At 33.1% G+C, this 25,714-nt stretch overlaps 1 protein-coding gene across 1 annotated transcript in view; it reads left to right on the top strand.

Moving 5' to 3' along the window:
- Positions 1-501: 501 nt before the first annotated feature.
- Positions 502-25,714, top strand: part of LOC124534261 (G-protein coupled receptor Mth2-like) — a 44,664-nt gene continuing 19,451 nt past the window's right edge. The window contains exons 1-2 of the mRNA XM_047110010.1: positions 502-1,304; positions 22,562-22,739. Of these exons, the coding sequence (XP_046965966.1) occupies positions 870-1,304; positions 22,562-22,739 (613 nt within the window). The 5' untranslated portion in view covers positions 502-869. The remainder of the gene's footprint in view (positions 1,305-22,561; positions 22,740-25,714) is intronic.

The following is a 25,714-nucleotide window of genomic DNA, read 5'->3' as shown; positions in this document are numbered from 1 at the left end:
ATTGTATACTTGTATAAATATAGAATATAATTGCGTTATTTTATATTAGTTAGTTACACTACAACACGCTACCATCATAATCATTAAGATACAATTACTAAGTTGTAAATAGTTGATGTCCGTAAGGTCAAGCTTAATTTTTCAAACATATTGTAAACTAAAGCAGAAAGCACGTAGCCCTTGAAAGTTGGCCTTTGGTTAAACATCGCGTGAGAAAAACTTATTATTAACGTATGGTATTAAAAAGTGCAAAATTCGAAGGATTTTTATTCTTCAGGTACAAATGATTACGTGCTTATTTATTTAATTGAGTTTATTTGTACTCTATCCGATTTCAATTTTTAATCGTTAAAATTGTAAACAAAACCGAATAAATATTTGGCAAAGTGTAAATAGGTACATATATTGTCAGTGTTGTAATCGTGAGTAACGATACGTAGTTGTATGCTACGATTACAATTGCAAACATTTGTTAGCAAAGAAATAAGAGAGTCGGCAGACGGTTTACGGTCCGTCAGTCGGTCACTGGTCAGTCGGGAAACGAGCATTCCCCGAGCGTGACGTATATAGTCTTGACTGACATACTCAACCTATTCCGCGATCTACCTTATCTCTTATCACTATAAAAATGATACATCGAATTACTTCACGAGTGCCAAGATAAAGAACACTCTATTCGCGATAAACACTTCGTCACGGATTCATTTTGTTAAAATTATATCATTATTAATACGAAATTCAGTGATAAATTATTTCATAAGTGATTTTTGAAATAAATTGTCCCAGTAATTACAAAGGATGTAGTTCATCGGAGAGGCCGTTAATTTTTAGTGAAACTCGTGATCGTATTAAATAAATAATTAATCACAATGTTTGTGCTATTTCTGTTCTTGATCGGTATATCCTTGGTAAGCTGTAATCCGTGTACGAAGGAAGAAAGTTTGAATATAACCAATGGATTGAAATTTGCAAATGGCTCTATTATTTATGATGGATTGGAATACATCGAAACTTCGTGGTACGAAGAGACGATCAATGATGAATTGGTTAGATACGGATGTCCATGCATTGGACGAGTGTGCTTGTGGAAGTGCTGCGGAGCGGGCATGATGTTCCTCAACAGAACTTGCAAGGAGGTAGACGTGAGCGAAAGTACAGTTCATCCCTTCAATCCTACGGTGTATAAAGGCCGGGAGCAAACGAACATAACCGCAAATCAGCACTTCTTCTACATGTATGGACCGTCCTGTGAAAAATATCTCGTAGACTCAAATTCGTCCGGAGAGGAAATATATATACAAGAAGTAAGTTTCGCTTAAACATTTTAACTTTTATTTGGTCATTTACAACGTTATCATAATTGTACATGACAGACAATATTTGAGAATGAGTGCAGGATAAATATTGTCCATGCTATTTCATGTTTCAAAGGTGATTTAAGTTCAACACAAGAAATGAGTATACATACCTATTCTTGCAATGCATATTACTAGTAGCTGTAATGGTTAGAGGAAGAAATTCCTTGTTAGGTCCTTTTTACTTGAACACAAAAGATCAGATTTGGATTTAAAGGACTGGAGTCCATGGGGCCACAAAAGAGTAAAGGCTTTAGAGCAACATAGGCGTGGTGACTAATAAATATAGTATGAATTAATTTGAATATTTAAATTTCAATCAGTAGGTTATGATTTATAGACTTATATCGGTAACTTATAAAACAACTAGCTGTGCCCGCGACCCTGTACACGTTTGAATTTAACAAAAAATATTGTAGCCTAAGTTACTCCTTATTATATCAGTTATCAGTGAAAGTCACGTTAAAATCGGTCCAGCCGTTCCAGAGATTAGCCGGAACAAACAGAGAGACAGACCGATACACAAAAATCGTAAAAAATGTTATTTTGGTATATGTACCGTGTATGTGTATGAATTGAGTAAAAAAGACTATTTTAATATTACAAACAGACGCTCCTATTTTATAATATGTATATAATAATTATATTAATAATAATTGGTAACATTATTATAATTTGACTATATCTGGATAGATTAAGAAGCAAAAGATCATTCACAACAAATCATTAGTTTATTATTCATACTAGCTAAACGGCAGACTATAACTAAAAAGAAAATACATGTATATAAACAAATATTGTGATTTAAAGTACTTACATTTATGCTCTGCTCGTATTAATATTTCATACACTGAATATTCTTGATAGAAAATGATATCATGAAACGTAAATATTGATTATAACTGTAAACTATGTGTTTTGCGTCAGTTCTTAGGTATGTTTTTATTTTCGAATTGGTCGTACATTTTTGAAACATTACATTATTATAAATGTGAATGGTTGTATCGATAGGTGTTTGCTACTTAATGAAGGCGGAACGGCTGAACGGATCTGAATGAAAATTGGTACAGAGATAGATTATAGTCTGGAATAGCGCATGATACTTCATATGTACAATTTCACACCATGAATAAAGATTATGACTTCAACTATCGTTGGAAGGCAGTTTGAAAATTTATAAACATTTGGAAATTTAAAAAATGTTTCGGAAAGTTGTCAATGAAAGAAATCTTCGTTTACAAATTTATATACTGTATATAAATATAAATAATACACATAATGTATACACATATACACGTAATTAATTACATGAGTATTTGTTAAGGAATGAAATACTTTTATTTTCTAAATGCTACGTCTATTCTGCTTCTTTACCCACTCTCTTGTAACTTATACTTTAACAATGAACGTATTATAAATATTCTAGTTAGGAAATTACAACTTCCATAAAAAAAGTTAAGCCGTTAATTATTAATTTTGCTTTTTAATATTCACAAATGAGCAAGGTTATACTTGTGATTTGCGCTTAGACACAAACAGGTAGCTAGTGCAAACGTGTATTAATAATAATTAAGGCAATTAATTCATTAGGGTATATAAATATACAGTTGTGAATAATTGTCTAAGGAAAATAGATTAAAAATGTAACGAAGCAATTATCAACAAATGACAAAAAAATTATAGAGTTACAGAAATATATGAAAATAAGTAATAATTGATTATGTATACTACCCGTACGTACTTTTAAATGGACCATTTTTATAAACCTATATGTTATGACTCATTACTGAATGACTTGCTCATTAGATGATGTTGTTTTCACATCTGTGAGAATAGAATATGCCCTAGAGTTCCTCCGAGAAAGGAAACAGATCATTAAGGGATGATTAGTTAAAAATAATTAATTTCTATTTAATATTAATTTAATTTCTATTTCAAATTAATATTTTGGGATAAGTAACATTTTAAATGACCACATCTTTCACGTTGGAGGATGCGCAGGCGCATATACAACGACTTACTATCCGATAAGAGTCGCGCTATCATTGCACGTCGATGCTGTGTCAGATACCAAGACCACAAATTTATAAAGTTTAAACATAATTTATCAGGATCGGACGCATAATGCTTCTTAAAATTAGTTTAGTTAGTGAGGTATTAAGTTTTCAACGAACACAACTTTGTATTTTAAATGTCGGAATGAAGTAATTAGTGTGATTGATTCTTGCATACTCTTCTCGGTAGAATATAAATTTTGAAACGATGGTAGCTTTACTTAATTTAGTTTTGTAAAATGATGATGAAAATTCTTGCCTACTTGAATAAATTATATTTTGAAGTTTTTATTGGTACGTCGGTATATTGTTACTATAACAAATATAATTTTGACTTCTTCTTGTTAGTATATAAACCTGTGTTTATTTCTTTTCATATTGAATATATGTGAATAATAAAAATGACAAAAAAGAATCGCTGAATTTCTTAGGCCGTTCTTCTTAGGTCAGGATAATTTCCGAACCGGTGATAGTGTTTAATTAGGCAAACAGTATGAAAATGTAAAACGTAGTGTAGGACGTCCTCAGGCACGGTGGAGTGACGATTTACCCAAGGCGGCAGGCAGGAGCTGGACGCGAGTAGCCGGAGAAAGACCACAGTGGCGTGCACTTGGAGAGGCCTATGTCCAGCAGTGGACGGGTATGGGCTGATGATGATGATGATGATGAAAATGTAATGCTTCTATTTTAAATTCGAGTTTGGGTTAATATTTACGCGTACAGTTATATTAACATTGATTTGTTTTGGTAAAAAATACCCTCGTCGTTAAATATAGCAGACATAGTTTAAGTCACGACGCATGTAAAACAAACAAAAACTATGCAACAAGTATGTTGATGCAAGTAATTGTGTAGCGTTGTATCTAATCAATACATAGAAATATTAAAATTAGGTTGATAGCCAATCTTAATTTACATAATTGTTAGGAATTTATAGTGAAGCCGCATTGTATAAATATTAAGTTATTATAATGTCAGTCGTACAGTCTTGTCAAGACAACAAATATCGTACTGAGTTACTCTCTGCCACCTACCGGTTAAACCGAATTTCAGCGCCTTCAGGAATTTTAGTCTAGGTTAAATTAGTTTTTCCTATACACGATAGGATCAGCTAATACAGCTTAGTCCAAACTAATTTGTCCTAAGCCCGATAGGATAAACTAATTTAGGCTAGTCCAAAATAATTTGTCCACTGGTGACAGAAGGGCTGGTTCGTTTTTTGCCCAGAGGATCGGAATTGCGATTCAACGGGGAAATGCTGCTAGCATTCTTGCCACCATTCCACGCGGTCAAGATTTATACAGTAACTAGTTTTAGTTCATATTTGTATATATTTATTTAAGCATTTAATGTTGTTAATTATTATGTTAAAATTTGTCCTAATATACATAAATACGCACGCTTTAGGATAAACTGTTGTATAGGATGAAATAGTGTAGCCGAGGCAAAACTAGTTTGTCCTTAAATTTGGTTTGGCCGGAAGTCTAGACGTCAACTTCTTACCGTATTTACATATATGGTAAATATTATTTGAACACATTATAATTCTTGTACGCTTACTAACATCATGGTAAACAAATAATGTAACAATATCAAAATTTCAAAAAGCTTCATCAAAAGTATAGCACCTCGCTTTACTGCCTCCACTGAACAGGAGAGCTGGTTCGTTTTTTCGCCTAGAGGATCGGAATTACGATTCAACTATTTTTATTTCATATTTGTCTATCTTAGTTAATGACTTATATAATATACGCAGTGGACCCCGGTATTCGAAACTGTCGGATTATAGAACCCTACTGCCCAAGAGTAAGACCCCCAATAATCCGGAAGGATTTACAAAAGAGTACCTTGTAATCCAACAAATTACATATCCAATAATAAGATTCTATTCCTTATATTCTGAAGTATAACGAAGTGGTAGCTAAAACTCAAAATTTGACTGTCAAGTTCAAAGTAAGCTATCAGAATAAAAAAAAAAACGCGTCGAGCACAACAGTGGTGGTGCACAGGTTCTGTTCAATCATACATTACCTACATAAGTGAAGATTGACAAAAAAATTGTGTACTAAACTATTTAAGACTTATAGAATATTCGTTAAAGATTCTTATGTAAATAAAATGTATATTCACAATAGTACATTTGATGTTAGTTTAATTCAAAATTGAATCAAACATAAAGCATAGGTACATTTTAAATATTACTAACATAGTAACAGAGAGAACAATTTCCTATCAATTTTATGAAACGTGATGAGTTTTAGATAAATGAGTTTACTTCAAACGATAAAATTAGGACGACCTTACAGAGTGTTGCGGAACAAACTATGTTGCTTATATAGCCGAATGTTAGCCGAGAGTTTATCTGACCAAAGCTAACATTCCACGGAACAAACAAGTCTGTTAGCCATTCATTACGCTTGTTCAACACTGACTCATAGAGACCAATTACTAACAAGTCAAGTACAAAAGAAAGTTACAAATCATCTACACTGCGCTTTCTATAGTAACTTAATTTAAAAATGCATTAAATAGTTCTTATTAAATCAATTATGGTATTCATATGAAGTTATATACAGTTTTTGTTGGATAAAAATAAAATTTTTGACAGATTTAAAACATGAATTGCGATAATGCAAGCGTCAAAATTAGCGAGCTACCAGAAAGACGCAAATAATAATGACATCGTTTTTGAAGTTGCGTAATTCAATATTTTATTTAGAAGCTTTGTAATGTTGAATGTGGTTTTTGAGCTATATAATTGTATATAATTAATTTTTTTTATATCTATAATAAAATTAAAAATGCGAAACCAACTTTGTCTGCGATCAAGTCACTGAACCGATGATGGAATTTCGCATAAAGCTATGGAAGGACATTCGCTATTTTTATATGTGTAACACCTGGCAATATAAGCTTAAAGTGCGGTTGAAGCCGAGGGCCTTAACTAGTAATTCAAATATAAAAAAAGTAAAAAACCTTGAAAGACATTAGATAAAATTATATTTTAAAGTTAATGTTAACATAGTAAGAATAAAATATCCTCGAAGTAAATTTTGTATTGTGAATTTTTAACTTTTAATTAAAATGAACTTTTTTAGCTTCCAAAAAGGAAGTACAATGTGAGGTGTCCTGGGACGCTCGTTTGCAACGAAGTTTCACTCGATATAATATCTATATTTTGTATTAAAAAAGGTAAAACGACATAAATTAACCACGTTTGTACTTCAATAAATGAAAAATAATGAAAGAAGTAAAGGAATGATGATAACTAATTGAAATTTATGATATCCATATTCCATAGATTATAAAACGTAAAAAATGCATATAAAGTGTGCGGAATATTATAGACAAGCATCAAAATCAACACCAATTACAATTTCCTAATAATATGGTAATGCGAAACGTCGCGTCTTTTTTTTTAATACGTTATTAACTCATAACAAAACATTATTTATTAAAATTACAAGACAAATATAAGAAAACCGACCTTTACATCTGTCTTTTGTTTTATAATCTGAGTTTATAAAATTAATTATACCTACGCTTGTATGAATACGTCCTACGCGCCACATACATAGGAGGGCACTCGTATATTGCAGTATAGTAGTCAGTCATGTAGAGACACTTTTTTGAAATCTCTTTTAGTAGACGGAGTTTTGTCACTCCCCGAATTTTAGACTTAAATTATATAATTAATTATTATAAAAACATCGATGGTATAGTCGATTTGTCGTGACACTCTAAGTTTTAAATATTCGGCCTAAGTGAATAAGATTCACATCTTATCAATTACGAACGTCGTTTCAATTAGTTTAGACAGAAAGAAACAATTGTCAGTGGTGGATTTAGTAGGCAATAGGATAAGTAGGCTGGAGACTAGGGCTGCAGATTTAGAGGGGTGGCAAATTTGGCCAAAATTTGTTATTATATCACAGAAAAAAGAACTTATAATTATATGTATACACATTACGTCCGTATTCCGTATACTCGTCACTACATTGTGGGTTGGAACAATAATATAGTAAGTGACAGAAAAATCACCTAGTTTATACTAATAACGAGAAAAGGCCGATGCAATAAGGGCGATAGAACACAAATCATACATAAATGTTTAAAGATTGTAATTTAATTTTTTTTTGCGTGCTCTGCTCGAAGTCATGTTGAACATAATATACGAAAAACTGGGAGAGAAAACTCATGTATCAAAAACTCCTATAAACAGCATACATTTTAAAGATTATGTATTAAATTCCATACGAGACTGCACACAAAAAGTTTGGCTATATTAATTAGCACGACTTACCTAACACACCATTCTACATTTGGGAAACTTACACAAACTCCAATAAATTATAATGAACAGCTGACTCCCTTTCTTACAATTAAAATTTGTGATATTTCCATTGTAAAATCTTAAAGCCGTATTTGTTAATACAATATTCCGAGAAAAATAATGGCGTGACTATTTACATTTATTGTCCCAGGAAACGTACTTACGTCATATTTGTTTTAGCTTATTTTTTTGTGGTTAAGTAAAACAAAAACTTGTAATGGTATTTTCCTTAGTTTATTTATATAAGTAAATAAAGTAAAGTAAAGTAACAACCTGTAAATTACCCACTGCTGGGCTAAGGCCTCCTGTTCCATTAAGGAGAGGGTTTGGAACATATTCCACCACGTTGTCGGAATACACATGTGGCAGAATTTCGATGAGATTAGACACATGCAGGTTTCCTCACCATGTTTTCCTTCACCGCCGAGCACAAGATGAATTATAAACACAATTAAGCACATATATATAGTGGTGCTTGCCTGGGTTTACCTGCAATCATCGGTTAAGGTCACGATAAGTATCTAGACAGAATGTTGCACTACACAAGAACTAAAACAAACGCACCATCTTTATGTTTGTTGTTTGTCTATTTGAAGAAATTAATTATTAATTAATTCTTCAAATAGACAAATGTCATCTTAGTCTACCCGTGACCACGAACACTGCAAAGTGCTCGAAACGTCGGAATGTTTAAAAATAATTAATATACGCGATTCATCCGTTATAATTAGTTTTATTTAAACGCACCATCTTTGTGTACGTGACAGCTACTTTGCTCCACACCAAACGTCATACTACCTTACTAGTATGCGTGTAGTTTGTGGCCAGCCATAGGGCTCATGTAGTTTCGACGTGTTTTCAGCTTTGTCTAAGCATATAAACAACTTTCCTTAAAAAAGACCTCTTCATTTAAATTTTCCTGTTCATTACAGTTAAATGTTCTTATAGTTAAATAACGAATAAAAAACTTTTCTTCGAATGCAAGTAAACAAACAGTTAATTATTGTTTATTAAAGATACAGATTAGTACATATTATATCCAATCAACTTTTCGAATCTGTTAAAAGACAGTGCTGATAGTGAAATTAATTTACTAAAAAGAATACGTAAAAAGTACGCTATTAAATAAAACCTTGATGTCTAAGAACGAAGAAAATAATAAATATTTAAGCAGAATAATTGTAATTATCATTCCTGACTCTCGTTAAAATAACTAAATATAAAAGAGACTGCTATATATTCTACAAGTAACAAATTATTGTTACGTTAAGAGACCTACATGGTACAAGTTTTTACATCTCTTAATAGTTAAGCGATTTTTAAATTTTTAAATCATTGATAAAATAGAAAAATAGAATATAGGTACAAATGTAAACATATTAAAGTGAATGGTGATTAATAATGGTAATAAAGTGGTAATCACCTCTCATCAGTTAATTAACTTCGAAATAAACAAGTAATCATAATAATTATATTAAATTTATGTTCAAATGTAGTAATGACTTACGTCTGTGTCCCATGCCTCAGGGTAGCTTTTTATGAAGCTGGTGCTTAAAAATTTCTAAGGATTTGCAAATTTGTTGACATACACATAGGTATAAAATGACTCTAGACCAATTATAACCAAAAGGTAGCGCTGCAATGACAAATGATAGAAAGGGATTAGTTGGATAGCCGCAGGGAGGAAGGGTTTAGGCGTTCAAATAAGAATTGTTTGACTTAGTAAAGAAGAATCACAATTTACTTGTTCATATCGTAATGAACAAGTAAATTTTATTAACATAATAATTAACAACATAAAATGCTTATATATTTACAAATATGAACTAAAACTAGTTACTGTATAAATCTTGACCGCGTGGAATGGTGGCAAGAATGCTAGCAGCATTTCCCCGAATCGCAATTCCGATCCTCTGGGCAAAAAACAAACCAGCCCTCCTGTCTGTGCTATTGCTTCAGCTTTTTGCGCAGCAATTGAAACAATGGAATTATAATGAATCGATCTCAGAAAAGACTATAAGTGGATACAAATAGTATTTATAATATAAGGAAACAAATATATGATTACTTGTGTTAATTAAATTTTTTACAGAGTCGCAAATTTTTTACATCTTTAAATTTAATTAATTTAAATAGTTTTAATAATATAAAAATAATTTAATGTACCTGTGACATTTCCTACACCTGCCAGCTTGGTCTGAGAATAATAATCACTACCACAATTAGAACAAATCCAACACAACAACATGGAATCAATTAAAAGCTCTATAGCGGATCTCACGGAGCACTTTAACTTGAGGATGGCAGAGTTCCAGAGAGACTTGAGAAATGCTGTTCCTGCCTCAAGCCCCGTGTCCAATATCAACAGCCAATTCAATTCGTTCCGCAGTTTTGTAATAGCGGCTCTTGAAAGTTTGCAACTGCAGGTGGAGTTGCTGTCCCAACAATGTGATGTGATGGAGATGCGGTCACGTAGGAAAATACTCCTGGTTCATGGTGTTCCGGAGGACAAACATGAGAATATACCGGCTCATATCTCAAAAGTTTTGGGCGATCACCTTAAACTCCCTGGATTAACAGCTGACTCCATATCCCGTTCCCATCGCCTTGGTCAGCTTGGCAAAGGTAAGCCACGTGCGATTCTGGTGAAATTCAAGGATACTTCGGTTAAAGACAAGGTCTGGGGCGCCAAAAAGAACCTTAAAGGCACCGGTATCACCATATCTGAATTTCTAACCAAACGTCGCCATGAAGTATTTTTAGCAGCCCGGCAGCGATTTGGGATATCTAGATGCTGGACTGATAATGGTGTAGTGGTGGTGATGGGGTCCGACCAGTCGAAGCATCGTGTTCACACAAAACAGGAACTGGATGCCATCCCCAGTGACAGTGACAGTGTGGTTCAAGGCCCTTCTGCTGCGACTATTGTCTCAAATGCAGTTAAGGATAGCAAAACAACTTATTTGCGATCTAAAAGGATCGTTAAGAAATAATTTATCCTTATTATCTTGTACTGTTTTTGATTTTTCTATTGATTATTTAACATTTAACGTCTTCCTTTCGCGAGTACTTGTATCAACTTCGTTTCTTTCTTTTTATTGTCTTGTTTTTGTTTATTTCAATTTTCAGTTTAGTTTTATCACGTAATAAAACTAATATAATTTAACAAATCAGGTAGTAAGCAATTTTGTGTTGTAAAATGTAAACAACTAAACACTGTCACGTTGACATCTTGACAAGTGCATTCATACTGCGTTCCGTTATTGCTTTGAGATATAAATGTCATAACGAATGTTTATCATAATTTAGCTTCTGCATTATTTTTTCTTTATCTCAATACTAGTATAGTTTACTTATTGCATTCATTATATATTATTTTTGTTACTATAAATATGTTACTTGTTGTTCTTTTCCTTTTTTATGTTTTTCTTTTTTATTTTATTTTTTACAATTTTGTTTCTTTTGTTGTAACGTGTTTTATTTTTACTTGATAGTATCTATTAGTTTACAACGGTTTTGAATTTGTTTTTTACCTTTTAAGTGATTTTCTTTCTCTCAGACCGCTGGTGGGTTGGTTTCTGCCTTTATTGGTTTATTATTATTATAACTTATTTACTATTTATTATAAGTTATTTATATATAAATTTTCTTATTTTTATTATTGTATTTTATATATATCTATTATAAAACTATCATAATGTCATTAAATAATAGTATATCTAGTAGCCATTTTTTGTCTTGCTCATCAAATGAAGATCTGTCAGTTGAGGATGAGGATAGTTTCCACAGTACATCTTTCCTCCCTTTAAACGTCGTCCTTAATTCTTGTTTCTCAGATTCAATGAAGAATTTCAACGTTATTCACATTAATGCACAGAGTATTCCGGCCCATTATCCCGATATGCTTGCGTCATTTGAATCTCGTAATATCCACGCGATTCTCATCTCCGAATCCTGGTTAAAGCCATGTTTACCATCTACATCTTACTGCTTACCAGGGTTTACACTGATACGTAACGACCGCATTGGTAAAGGTGGGGGTGGAGTCGCGATCTACCTTCGTTCTTATATTCCCTTTACTATTGTTAGCTCGTCGACTCAGCCTCCTCCAACTAATGCTGCTGAACACTTACTCATCGAAATAACTCTTTCTCTCACCAAAATTCTTCTCGGCGTATTTTATATTCCCTCTCTACATATTGATTATTTTTCTGCATTCGAAAGTTTATTAATTAATTTGTCTCCCTTATATAGTCATACCATAATTATGGGTGACTTTAATACATGTCTCCTTAAAGGTGACAACCGATGCAGAAAGCTAAACTCTGTAATTGAAGCGTGCAACCTACACATTTTGCCTCTCTCGGCCACTCATAACCCCCCTAACTGTGTCCCTTCACTTCTTGATCTTATTATAGTGTCATCTCCAGATTTTGTCCTCACGCACATCCAATTTGAGGCTGATGCTTTTTCGAATCATGATCTGATTTTTGTTTCATACAAAGTTCGTCCTCCTAAAGCAAAATCGAGAATACTTCTGCGGCGTAGTTTTGGTGGAATGGATAAAGAACGTCTTACTGAGGATGCTCGCAAAATTAATTGGTCAGCTGTAGTCGATGCCAGCTCAGTCGACTTAAAAGTTGACATGTTTAATTCTTGTCTGACTGGTCTCTATGATAATCATGCTCCGGTTAGACCTATTAAAATTAAACACTTACCAGCGCCTTGGCTATCTGAGGAATTAAAAAGTCTAATTGCGAAAAAAGCTATGGCTAAAAGTAAATTAAAATCTGATGCATGTGACAAAAACCGTATTAAATATAATAAAATCCGGAATCGCTGCAATACATCGTGTAGAGATGCGCAACGACGCCACATTCATAAATCAGTCGAAAACGGCGACCCAGCTAAAGTTTGGAAATTCCTCGAATCGTTTGGAATTGGCAAATCATCTCATAATTCTCTTCACCGTAACATTGACATAGAGTCTCTTAATAAGCATTTTTCTTCATCTGACGTTATTGACAACGCAGAAAAAGAGCGGACGTTAAATATTCTTTCTTGTTTGCCAACCTTTGACTATCCACCGTTTAATTTCATTCCTTTCACCGAATGTGATGTTAAGAAGAGCATAATGTCCATCTCTTCTAATGCCGTGGGCGACGACGGCGTTGGCCGTAATATGATTGTACCTATCCTTGAAACTATTGCTCCTGTTATTACTCATATCCTTAATGAATCCATCACTTCCTCAAAGTTCCCCGATGCCTGGAAAGTAGCCCGTATTATTCCACTCCCCAAAAAGGCTAATTCTATGAACTACACTGATTTTCGTCCTATCTCCATCCTTCCATTCCTTTCCAAAGTTTTAGAAAAACTAGTGCTCCAGCAATTAATAATATTCCTAAATAGGCACAGCCTTCTTAATCCACTCCAATCTGGCTTTCGCTCCGGTCATAGTACGGTCACAGCGCTCGTGAAAATTACCGACGACATTAGATTGGGCATGGATAATAAACAACTTACAGTGCTGACATTGTTAGATTTTAGCAATGCTTTCGGTACTGTCAACTTTGACATCTTATTGAGTTTGCTGCGTTCTCTTAACATATCTCCATCGGTGTTTGGCTGGTTTCAGAGTTATCTTAGAGGCAGAAGGCAACGTGTTCAGGTAGACGAGACATTTTCGTCTTGGTGTGAAGTACGTGCTGGAGTGCCTCAGGGTGGCGTGTTGTCTCCTATTCTCTTTACTATTTTCATTAATTCTATTACTCAAAAGATTTCTTCTCTCTACCACATGTATGCAGATGATCTCCAGCTTTATACCCAGTCAACCTTGGATAACTTGCCCAGCGCTATCGCTGCCATTAATGATGACCTGGTTACAATCAGTGATTGGAGCAAGTGTTATGGTTTAAAGATCAATCCATCAAAATCACAGGCCATTATTATTGGCAGTGCTGCTATGATTTCAAGAGTTGACTGGAGAAACATTCCTACGATTATATTAGATAATTGTACTATACCATATAGTTCTACGGTAAAAAATCTCGGTATACATCTAGATTCTACACTTTCATGGTCACATCAGTTAAATGTAGTCAGCAGGAAAATGTTTTCGGCGATGGGCTCTCTACGACGCCTCCGTTCCTTTCTTCCTATTTCCACCAAGACTATGTTAGCACATTCTCTACTTCTATCTATTCTCGATTATGCAGACGCAAGCTATCTAGATTTAAATGAGGACCAATTAAATAAACTTGAGCGTCTTCAAAATCTAGCTATACGGTTCATATTTGGCTTACGCAAATATGACCATGTCTCTGAATTTCGTACTCAGCTCAAGTGGTTACCTATTCGTTTTCGCCGGAATCTACATATTGTTTGTCTTCTGTACTGTGTGTTATTCAATCCTCACTCACCTATTTATTTGAAAGAAAAATTTAAATTTTTGAATTCTCGCAATGTTATTGACGGACACAACATGAACTTACGTTCATCTGAAAATTTACTTTTAAATCCACCTGTGCAGAAAACAATTTTTTCCAAAAAGTCTTTTACGGCTGAGGCTACTCGATTGTGGAATGCCCTCCCGCTTAATATCAAATCTGCAACCTCTTTAACATTATTTAAAACTAAAGTTATTAATTATTACCTTACACTCTCACACTGAATGGCGACTAGATACCATTTGTTATTTGTATATATCTGTATATTTATATGTTTTTATGTATGACTCTATGTATATATGTATGTATAAATGTATTTATGTACCTAGCTATATGTATGTAGTAGTTTATTTATGTATTATATTATTTGTATCTATGCATGTAGTCTATTTTACACCACCTACCATTTCTCTGTTGGCTACTACTCCATATCACCTCGGTTGTCTGGAAGAAATCGCTTTAAAGCGATAAGACCGCCGGTTGTACCATCTATTTTTTTTTTTTTTTTTTTATGTGTTCTTACTTATCTGTTTAATTTGTGGTGTACAATAAAGTGTTTAAATAAATAAAATAAATAAATACGTCATCTATAGTGAGCAAGAAAAAATCATATAATATAAGTTATCATCTTATCTAAACCCGAATGATTAGAAACGAACTAATGGATTTATTATAAATTTATTATCACTCATTTAATATACATGTTACAATAACGGTTTTTTTATAATGTTTTTTTAGTTGTTATTATTCATTTCACTTACACTAAATGCATAATTGCATACTTTAATTTTTTTAGCGTATAAAAAGGTGGAGCCAGCGCAGCGCAAACGGCTTATTAATGCTGATCGCGATTCAATGTGAAGTATTTCTCATATACCTTAACATAGCCAATATTTTTTTCTTTCAATAAGACAATTTTTGTGAATATTTAGTGTGTCTTGTAACAGCATGTGATCACGTTCTCATTTCTTAAAATTAAAATAATATAGTAAAATCAAATTAAAAATATACTTTATTAAAGTAGGCTTTTACAAGCACTTTTGAATCGTCATTATTATCGACATTATTAATATTCATTATAACTATGTATATTAAGCGAAGCTACCACTTATTCGGTAAGTAGATTCTACCGAGAAGAACCGCCAAGAAACGCAGTAGTTATTCTTTTTCAACATTTAAAAATAGAGTCATGTTAGTTAATTACAATTATATATGTATGTAATTTATCCTGTATTAATAACATTTATTAACAGAAGTGTTATTAATGTTTAGTCCCTAAATACATACAAATACGCGTCGATTGGGGGAACGAATTCAAGCAACATATTATATATAGAAAATTAAGAATTTTCAAGAAGAATGAGAATGTTTCCATAAAGTAACTTTTTTATTTGAAAAAAATACCTTACATTCAATTTTAATAAAAACTTACCTTGAAATCATCTAACATATTTTCTGTATTTTAATGCGTGTTAAGAATAATACATATATTTCTCTCTATGCTAACTATATATTTAAAAAAAGTGCAAAGAACTAAATAAAAGCTGTGTGAATATTTTGTGAACGAGTAACAACAACGTAATCAAAATTGATTATATAGGTATATATATAAATAAATAATTTTGTAATAATGAACAACAGCTTTATTAATATTTATAGTCTATACAAGTGAGTCAATAGTAAGTTATTTACAAAAATAGGCTCAGTACACTCGGATACTCTAGGGCGGATGACATTATCTCATTAACAATATTATAATAATTGAGTAGTATGTTATGGTATATCGTAATTCCTATCAAGCAACTTAAGAAGTGATTGTCTATTATTTTTTTTTAAATATTTATTAAAATATAGCGTGTTCCCATATTAACTGACCTATCCTGTATATCCAAGATCGTCTTTAAGTAATTAAATCTTGCCATGCCAACATGCTATATGTTGGCGGACGAGCACATGGGCCACCTGATGGTAAGTGGTCACCATAACCCATAGACAATGATGCTGTAAGAAATATTAACTATTCCTTTCATCGTCAATGTGCCACCAACCTTGGGAACTAAGATGTTATGCCCCTTGTGCCTGTAGTTACACTGGCTAACTCACCCTTCAAACCGGAACAACAATACTGAGTACTGTTATTTGGCGGTAGAATAACAGTTTATTTATTATTTACGAATACATTTTACAAATGACACATATATTATTTCTTTACCATTTGTTTAGTGATACGATACATTGCATAAACTTATATATAAGAAGAATTTAAAGCTTTATTTTTTAATTTAGAAAATCTACGAATAAACATTCCCACGCGATACCAAGCGCTCGTAAATATTATGGAAATGATAAACGACTCAGTGGGTGGCGAATCACTTAAAAAAAGTAAGTATTCATTTTTGAAATTGTAGAAAAAATATCGAGAGGGAAAAACACAACGTACACGATATCGACGTTCATACGTTAACATTTTTGACCCAGACGATGATTTATTTGATTTTGAGGAATTAATTCCAATACTGGTATCATATTCATTTTTATTTCAAAAAAAAATCTTGAAGTAATAATGAATACGTCACTGTCAAATGCTTTATTTAAAAATACTCTCAAAGGGTTTTATAATCAATACCAGAGTCGGATTTAAAGGTCTGGAGGCCCTCGGGCCACGAAGTAGTAGAGGGCCTAGACCAACAGAAGCGTAGAGACCCTTAAATTAATAAAATAAATAAATAAAAATGTTTTATTGCGGATAACTTTGATCCGTAAAATTGTTAGTAAATAGGAAATAATTTAAAAACTTATATCTATGTTAGTAGCTGTACAACAATTAATAATTTAAAACTAAAAATCTTTAAACCTTAAAATTATATTATGAATTAATTAGGTTTTTCTTTTATTTCAATCAGTAAGCTATGATTTATGTAGTCGTATCCGTAACTTTTAAAACAGTAAGTAATACCATTCTTATAATTTGGCCATATAGACTAGATATTTAAGAACTCGACGGAATCTCTGTTGTGGGCCCCTCTCATGTGGAGGCCCCAGGGCGGTTGCCCTGGGGCCCGCCCTTAAATCCGACCCTGCTCAATACGCAGAAATTACGTTTTAAATAAACTGTCTTAGCAGTAATAGTTTTAGTAAATGAGTACACTATACGCTTATCCGACTCGTCTAGCCTAATTGGTATTTATGTTGGCTTTCCGTTGTTAGAGATAAAACACTGTATCTTGTGTATCGACAAACATTTGTTACTATGTCTTTGTTCAGAAACGTATCTCGTCTTAGCATTAAAACCTCTTCCTTTTTTCCACTGCAAAAATTAAATAATAAATAATTAAAAAGAAAATGTCTTATACTCTATGGTACATATAACAAAATTCTGACTAATAATATAGCAACAGCTTTGTTCCTAGCATTTGGCACTGCGTACCTTACAGTGCGAAAAATGTTGACTGAAGTCGTTTGTAAAGCTATCTTATCAGATACCTACAAATAGATTCGAAGTTTACTAAGACCTACTTTAGTCTGTTTACAAATTGCATGCGCCGGTGTAACTGTTTTTATTTTACTCGTTTCACACAATTTATTTACAGAGTGAAAACTTCTTAGAATGCACTTTATTTTTTTAAACAAATATTGTTTTGGCAGTTGCGTGTTTAAGTCAAAATTGTGGTACGTTGGCGGAATGTTAACAATCAGGGTCTAAAATCAAAATAATCGTTTGGTATTATGCTTTGTTTATTGTTACAACTGGTGTGTTATTACGAGCAGTGCTTGTTTCGCCGCCTGAGTTTTACCATATGTTGGAAAACTTGACGCGAACAATATTATTGGCGTTCAATTTAATATAGGTATGATATATATACGATATAAATTCAAGATTTACGCGAATAGAATATTTTTTTACTACTTTTGGCAAGATTTAACGTATTTATGGTTGAATTTCTAGTTTAATAAATTTAAGTAGGCTTCCCAAATTTTGCCTAACTTAGCGCCTGGTAAACTGCGTTATGGGATGCCAATCTGTAATCTGCAAGAGTGTGACCATTGGCGTAGCATGTAACCTCCAAGTCTTATCTATTTATTCTTTTTTGCACACCAATACTTCGACTTAATTTGAGATTTGGATTAATGACAGTTGTCTCTTCCAACTTTGGGCAGAGGACTAGTAGAAAACACACGTTCGATGACAATGATTTTAAATTAACAATAGTACAGAGCATGTGAAATATAATCCTTATACAATATAATAAAATTCATAATTATAAATATATAGAAATAAACACATATATAAATAAGTAAGAGTTCTGATAGACTTTAAGAGGCCTTGTCCCTTTTTTCATCGATAAGATACATAGGTATACTATCCACTTAGTAGTAAATCACCGCTAGATGGCGCTGCTGTACATACATTCTATCACTACTAATGATATGCACGCTACTGCTCATCGACATATGACAATAGGGACAAATTAATGTATCACTATGTTTACTTGCTGATAGGACTCTGTGCGCATCTGAGTAGGTATCACCCACTCATCAGACATGCTGCCCGCAAAGCAGCAGTACTTATTATAGGCGGTTTCCGGTTTAAAGAGAGAGTGAGCCAATGTAATTACTGGCAAAAGGGACAGAATATCTCAGTTCTCAAGGTGACATGATCCAGTGTCTAAGGGCAGTAGTAACCTCTTACCGTTTGCTCATCGCCTACCTATGGCATAAAAAAATGTCGCTGAGTTTTACCAATCTTTATAATGCCATGAGTTCAATTCCGCCAATTTTGTAATATTAATGTACTAGGTAATAAAAATATAGATAAAAATGAGTACACTATCTATGTGATAGTAATTATGTTTGTATGACAAAGTGAGTATTCGTAATTTGTAGAGATAAGCAGATTAATCAAATGAAAGATTATACAAATCGGATACGAGCGGAAGGTGTCCTGGCGCAGGACTTTAATGGGTTGCTCAGCCAGATCGGAAATTAGAATAATTAAATATATGTTACATATAAATATAATTTTAGAACCTAGACTGGCTCGTTTATATGTGAAACGAAGGACAAAAAGACAAATTCTTATTCAATATTTTTTTATTATTCACCACCCTTTTTTATTTTTAATTCACCCCGTTATTCTTCTATATCTCGTTGCTATCGCGACACTCTTTTTATTATATCAGTTGCCATGGCGACAGTTTCTTTTGGATGAACTCATTAACGGTTGGAAAAGAATGGGTCGGCTGTTCAATTCCAAGGCTTGGGTGTGCTTGGCTTGGCTAAGCTAAGCTAAGCTTATTTTGACTCGTACATGTAATATATTTTTTATATCTGCACCGCAGATCACGAGGTCCTGGGTTCAAACATCAGGTCTGGTCCGATAAAGTTATTGGATATTTCTGTCGATAAATTCTCAGTAACAATCTGATAGTCGGAGACTCCATCCGGAGAGTCCATTGTCTCGGAAAGTACATAAAGCTATTGCACCTCAACTATTTCAGCTTGTGTTGGGTTTACCGTAACTTTGGATTATAAGAGTGAGGGATAATATCTGGGTTTTCGCTGTATAAAATGTCCCGCGTCCCTTGAGATTGGCCGCTATTGCCGAAATCAGTAAGGCCGGTATTATGTTTAGAGGATTTTTAGCCGATGTGGATTCCCAAGAAAATGAGATATAACTATAACAATGTAGGAAGGGAGTCGGTTTATTTGAATAATATAAGCTAATATATTTTTACCGTTGAAACACTGTACCTTGGAGTATTAGGGTAAAAAGCTTCATTAAAAGTATAACAGCACGTCTTTTTGCTTCCACTGGTAACTGGAGGGCTTGTTCGTTTTTTGCCCAGAGGATATTGAACAGAAATTGCGAATCAACTGGAAAATTCTGCTGGTGCTATTGTCATCATTCCATGCGGTCATGATTTAAACAGAAACTATTTTTTTATTTAAGGACTTTTTAAGAAATATATTTGGAAGTATTTAAATAAAACTAGTTATACCGGATTTGAATCGCGTATATTAATTATTTTTGGCATCCCGACGTTTCGAGCACTTTACAGCGTTCGTGGTCACGGGTATATATACCCGTGATTAATGTGTAATAATCGCGAAAATTTAAGACAACACTATTTGGAAGTAGTTAAATTTTTTTTTCTAAATAAAGTGCCATCCCGCAAAACACAAACGTATAATACTCTGTAATCTGTATCAATCTATGTACCTAATATAAATCGCAGAACATATATATCGTCGATTAATGGATTTACAAATGTGTTACATTTGACTTTAACAACATTGAAATCATTGTTTATCTTTCTTGACGACCTCCGTGGTAGAGTGGTGCGTACACCGGTTTTCATGGGTACGCGACTTTTAGTTCCCGGGTTCGATTCCCAGCCGAGTCGATGTAGATTACCATTAGTTTTCTATGTTGTCTTGGGTCTGGGTGTTTGTGGTACCGTCATTACTTCTAATTTCCATGACAAAAGTGCTCCAGCTCCACATTGGGATCAGTGTAATGTATGTGATGTTGTCTCATATTTATTTCTTGCTATTGTCTAATTTTAAAAAATAACCTTTACAAAACGCTTTACAAATAAGTATAATAAAATGCTGCGTTAGCGTTTTATGCAAGGCACTACACCACCATGATTATTTTACCGTACTCTTAATACTGTGTTCCAGTTAAAGAGTGTATGAGCTCGAGTAACTACAGGCACAAGGAAAATAATATACCTAATATTAATTCTCTAGGGCGGCGCATTGACGGATGGATTTATGGACGGTTATTTATTGATGTTAGTAATACTTACTTACAGTGCTACGGACATCTTTCTATTGACCACGCATACTTTTAAGTTACATTACACATATTTTTGTATGGATATTTGTGTTATATACGTTCTTTGGGCAGACGTTATTTACTTTAAACGGCCCATACGCCAGTCTGCTTACTTATGTTAAATAAATTAAAAACACTTATTTTGATGTCATTTTACATAATTTAATAAATATGTAGTTTCCCTCTCTCATTTTATTAAATTCTATTTTTCACTGGACTGAATATTTCAATCTATATTTTCATTAATTATGGTAATGAAAAATCATTAATATATAAAATAAAAAATAGCAAAATAATTAAAAGTAAAACGTAATTTTGATAATTATTTTAAAATGTAAACGATTTCAAGATTAACTAAACTATGAATTTGTACTGGTTTGTATAAAATGCAAGCCGCAAGTCATTTCTATTTAAAACAAATTAGTTTCTCGTAAATAAGTGCTCTTAAAATAGGGAGCTACTATTGCTGTTATGATTGTTTAAAATACTAATATTTTCCTCTGGTTTCTGTATTTACAAATGATTTTTAGTGTTGCCTCAAAGTAATATCTATTATTTCGAAAAATTCACAGGTAAATATTAAAAAAAAGCAAATCGCATAATGGAAACTTGATGAAATTATTTTAATACATTTAATAGTCATTATTTTAGAGGAATTGTTCATGGCGTGCGAAGGTAAAATTTAATGAACATTGTTTGCTTTTTAAAAGCACCTCCGTCCCGGTGCACAATAAACAGATAATAAATTGTTTTTAACGGCCCACGGGGTATTACCTGTTTTATTATTTAAGTCGGTAATACAACATGTATACTGGATATGAAAAAATTTTTTCCTCTATGATATAAACATGTAGCAGTATTTTTAATTTTATAGCCATTTATTGAACACAAGGTTAATAAGTTTCTATTTAAAAATGTAACATATTAAAATATTATAAAATCATCTAAAAGGATCCGGGCACATATTCATTATCATCACCATCATCATCATTACATAGTATTAAATCGCTTACCTCTATAAGTCCTTATGTAGGTCTTTTAAATGACGCAACGGGTTTTGATGCGGTTTTTTTAATAGATAGAGTGTAGGAAGGTTTTTGTATATTTTGTACAATTAACAATATAGAAAAGAAACTCTGATCATATTGAAGTTTCTAATGTGATAGCGTAAAAACACAAATACTGTATATTTAGTATCAGTTTTGCACCCGTGCAAAGCCAGGACGGGTCGCTAGATATTTTATGTAATATGTAAAAAATATATCTTTCCACGGTATACGTCAAAATATTTCTATTAAAAATGAATTCACATCTGTTGAACACACTTTATATCCGAGGGAGATCAAGCAGCATGATAGTCAGTTTGAATTTTCCATATGTTTCATTTCAAAGACTGTAAAACAACCGTTTGTAATGTAAATGTAACTTCTCTTATAACGAGGTAATTTAATCGTTTATACGACTTATTTCGTAGTAAAAACAAGATATGTGAGTCGTTTAAATTCTAAAATACATATTTTTATTTATAGAATGGAACGCTGTACGAAATTGCTTTGAATCGTCCACAATGGCACCTCCCTTCAAGATTTTGCTTGGATATGATGTTGGATGACAGCGTCCCGAATCCGAGGCTGGTGGCTGGGGTCTGTTACCCCGATGAAGAGTCCACGGATGACAGCCCAGCTTTGTACATCGCATATGGCATTGGTAAGAAAACATCTAATATATTTTGATAAACCTTTTGCGGAGAAATCTTTGAAAATGAATGATTGATGATGGATTTATGTCATCCATCATCCATTTTCAAAGATCTTATTTAGGCCTCACATGATGACCGCTTCCGGCAACGGAATCTTTTATAATGTATCGGTGCTCCTTCTTTCCTCTGTAACAAAGGCCATCTGGGTAGCTGTCCTTCTCTATGCTTCCCTGGAATAAGATATGTGAGGCCCTCAACTTACGCAGCCATGGCACAAAACTAGGTGTATTTTAAGCCCACATCGTCGAAACTATTGTTTTTACATTTTATTAAATATCGGAGGGCAGGTCAATTGGATATCTTCTAATCATAAATTTGATTAGTTCAGTATATTTGTGACATCTGTGGTTTTCTCTGGATAACATTAACTACTTTGATTTTATTAAATAGACAGAATATAATTTGATTTTGAATATATTTCTTTAAAATTGATTTTAATAATTTGATGGAGGGATCTGTTTACTCGGCAGTGTCTTCTCTCTGAACTCTCACAAACGCTCTTCATTTCTCGACTAAGTTACAGTGCTTCAACACGACCAGTATCAGCCAGTAAACAAGAGGACCTGATAGTAAATACAATTAAAACAACATTTACATGGAGCATCTTATTCTATCAATTTTAGTGATAGGTTTGATACATTTAATTATGAGAGGTCTCATATTATCGTCCGAATTATGGAAAAATTAACGAGCAATTTCATGATAAAAACGTTTTCCGATTAAGATCTTTCGATTTTTATTATATCATTATGTTTATATAGCATAATAGTAACTTGTAATGATCAAACTCGTATCAATTTAGTTTTATGTTGGCTATGTAATTAATTTTATGTTGATTACAATTTTTATTACCTACCCTATATAGCATATTATAGCAGTTTATATATTTATATGATGTAATATATAACATACAAGCTGTGCCCGCAACTTCGTCCGCGTTTGAACTTAACAAAAACGTTACTGTTGAGTTCACAGAATTTAGTAAATCTGTATTATATAGTTAGCTTTTGCGATATTAAGGCGTTTTTGGGATGTACCCGACGTAACGGCTTAGTGGCATGCGCGAGCGCTGCAGACGGTACTGGACAGTATTTGGACATTGCAGTATGACATTATTATTATTTTAAACATATTTCTAAAATTATTACATCAGCTTTCTGTCTGTAAAAGTCCAGTCAAAATCGGTCAAGCCATTCCAGTGATTAGATGTGACAGACAGATAGAGTTTCGTATGTATCATTTATACACACATATGCATTTAGTAAAAAGCGGTTATTTTAATATTACAAACACACATTCCAAGTTTATTATATGAATTGATAGATATTATTACAGATGGTTATGTTAACATAGTGCTATTATTTATATATGCTATTTATTCTCTCAAAATATATACGGATAAATAAAGAAGTCTTCGGATTGTAAAACACGTAATGATTAATAAATCTTCTTTATTCCGTTACGTGTTATTGCCACTAAACTGTTACCGAACGTCTTGTTTTGGCAATAAAGTCGGTGTTAGTGTCCAATCTTTAGTGTCTATTAACTTAAGCATGTTATTACTGGAACATATTCATTAATCCAAGTAAAGTTGTTAAGAAAATGTCCAATTAAACCCCTGTGATGTTTTGATTACAATGCCCCTCACGTCTTGTATTACACGGTTACCTTAAAAGCATATCCTGCCGATTGCCTCTTCAAATGGTTTGCTTTATGTAATTATTAATATAATTAAAAGTATAAATAAGTCGATGTGACATAGTTATATAATCATAGCTAAGCTATAATTTGTTCGTCATAGTGCCTTCAATCATACAAACTCTCAAGCGTCACTACTTATGTAAAACTACTGTCTTTCTGTGGCGCCTTTACGCTCCTTTCGGTTTCTACTTGTAACGGTCTACCTCCCGCATAAATGGTGTATGTCTAACTACATATAAGTTTATTGGATTACGTGGCGTCGTAAAGGTCGCTTTCAGTCGGCATTACTTTTTCTTAATTCAGACAATTTTGAAAAATGCTAAGTAAATTATAATGTATTTAGTATTGCCTTTTTTGTGTATTTTGTTTGTGCCGCTGCACTGATTAATTTGCCAATGTGTCTTGTATAGGACAGGGTGGTGGAATATGTTCCAAACCTTCTCTTTAAAGGGAGAGGAGGCCTTATTCCAGCAGTGGGAAATTTACAAATTGTTGTGTCTTGTGTTGGAAAACGCACAATGGAGATTGATCGGTGTTTTAACGTATTTAGCATGTCTAAATACTTACGTCAAAACTATTTTAACTGTTAGCTAAATTTTAAGAATACTCAAAGGCATATATTATGTTCTAATAATATTGCTACAAGATCTCGTCATCCACACAATCAAAATACCTTTTAATTATTGAAAGATTTTTGCGTCTTTTTTAAAAAATTCCAAACGATTGTTCTGAATTTTCCGTTATATTGTGCTTTCATTTTTTTGTAATTATTTCTCCCTCTAAATATAATATCATGATCATCATCATCATCGCCAACCCGTCTTAGTCCATTGCTAGACGAAGGCCTCACTTATGGCACGCGACTGACCGATCATTTGCTCCCCTTCAAACCCTGCTCGCTGTCTTCACTACATCGACACGCAGTCTCCACTCAAGAACCAGTCTGCTTTTGATCTATTAACGTGGCGTTTTTCGCTGAAACGTTTATTTATATGTGCGCATTATCAGAACTACGTCTAATTGATATCGAGTGTGATCATAAACTGTTATGACGCGAAGGGTTCCAATCATTAAATTCTTAGATGCTTTACCAATAAATGCATTTTCAAACTAAAGCCATTTATTTCGGTGAGGCGTACGTTCATTAGGAACGCTAGGCCATTACTCACAACTGTTAAACTGATATTGCTGTGTTGAGTAGCACCGGCCCCATGATAAATTA

This window comes from Vanessa cardui, chromosome 12 (genome assembly GCF_905220365.1).
Source record: "Vanessa cardui chromosome 12, ilVanCard2.1, whole genome shotgun sequence".
NCBI lineage: Eukaryota > Metazoa > Arthropoda > Insecta > Lepidoptera > Nymphalidae > Vanessa > Vanessa cardui.
Note: the sequence above shows the minus strand (reverse complement) of the source record. Positions and strands in the feature narration are given on the sequence as shown.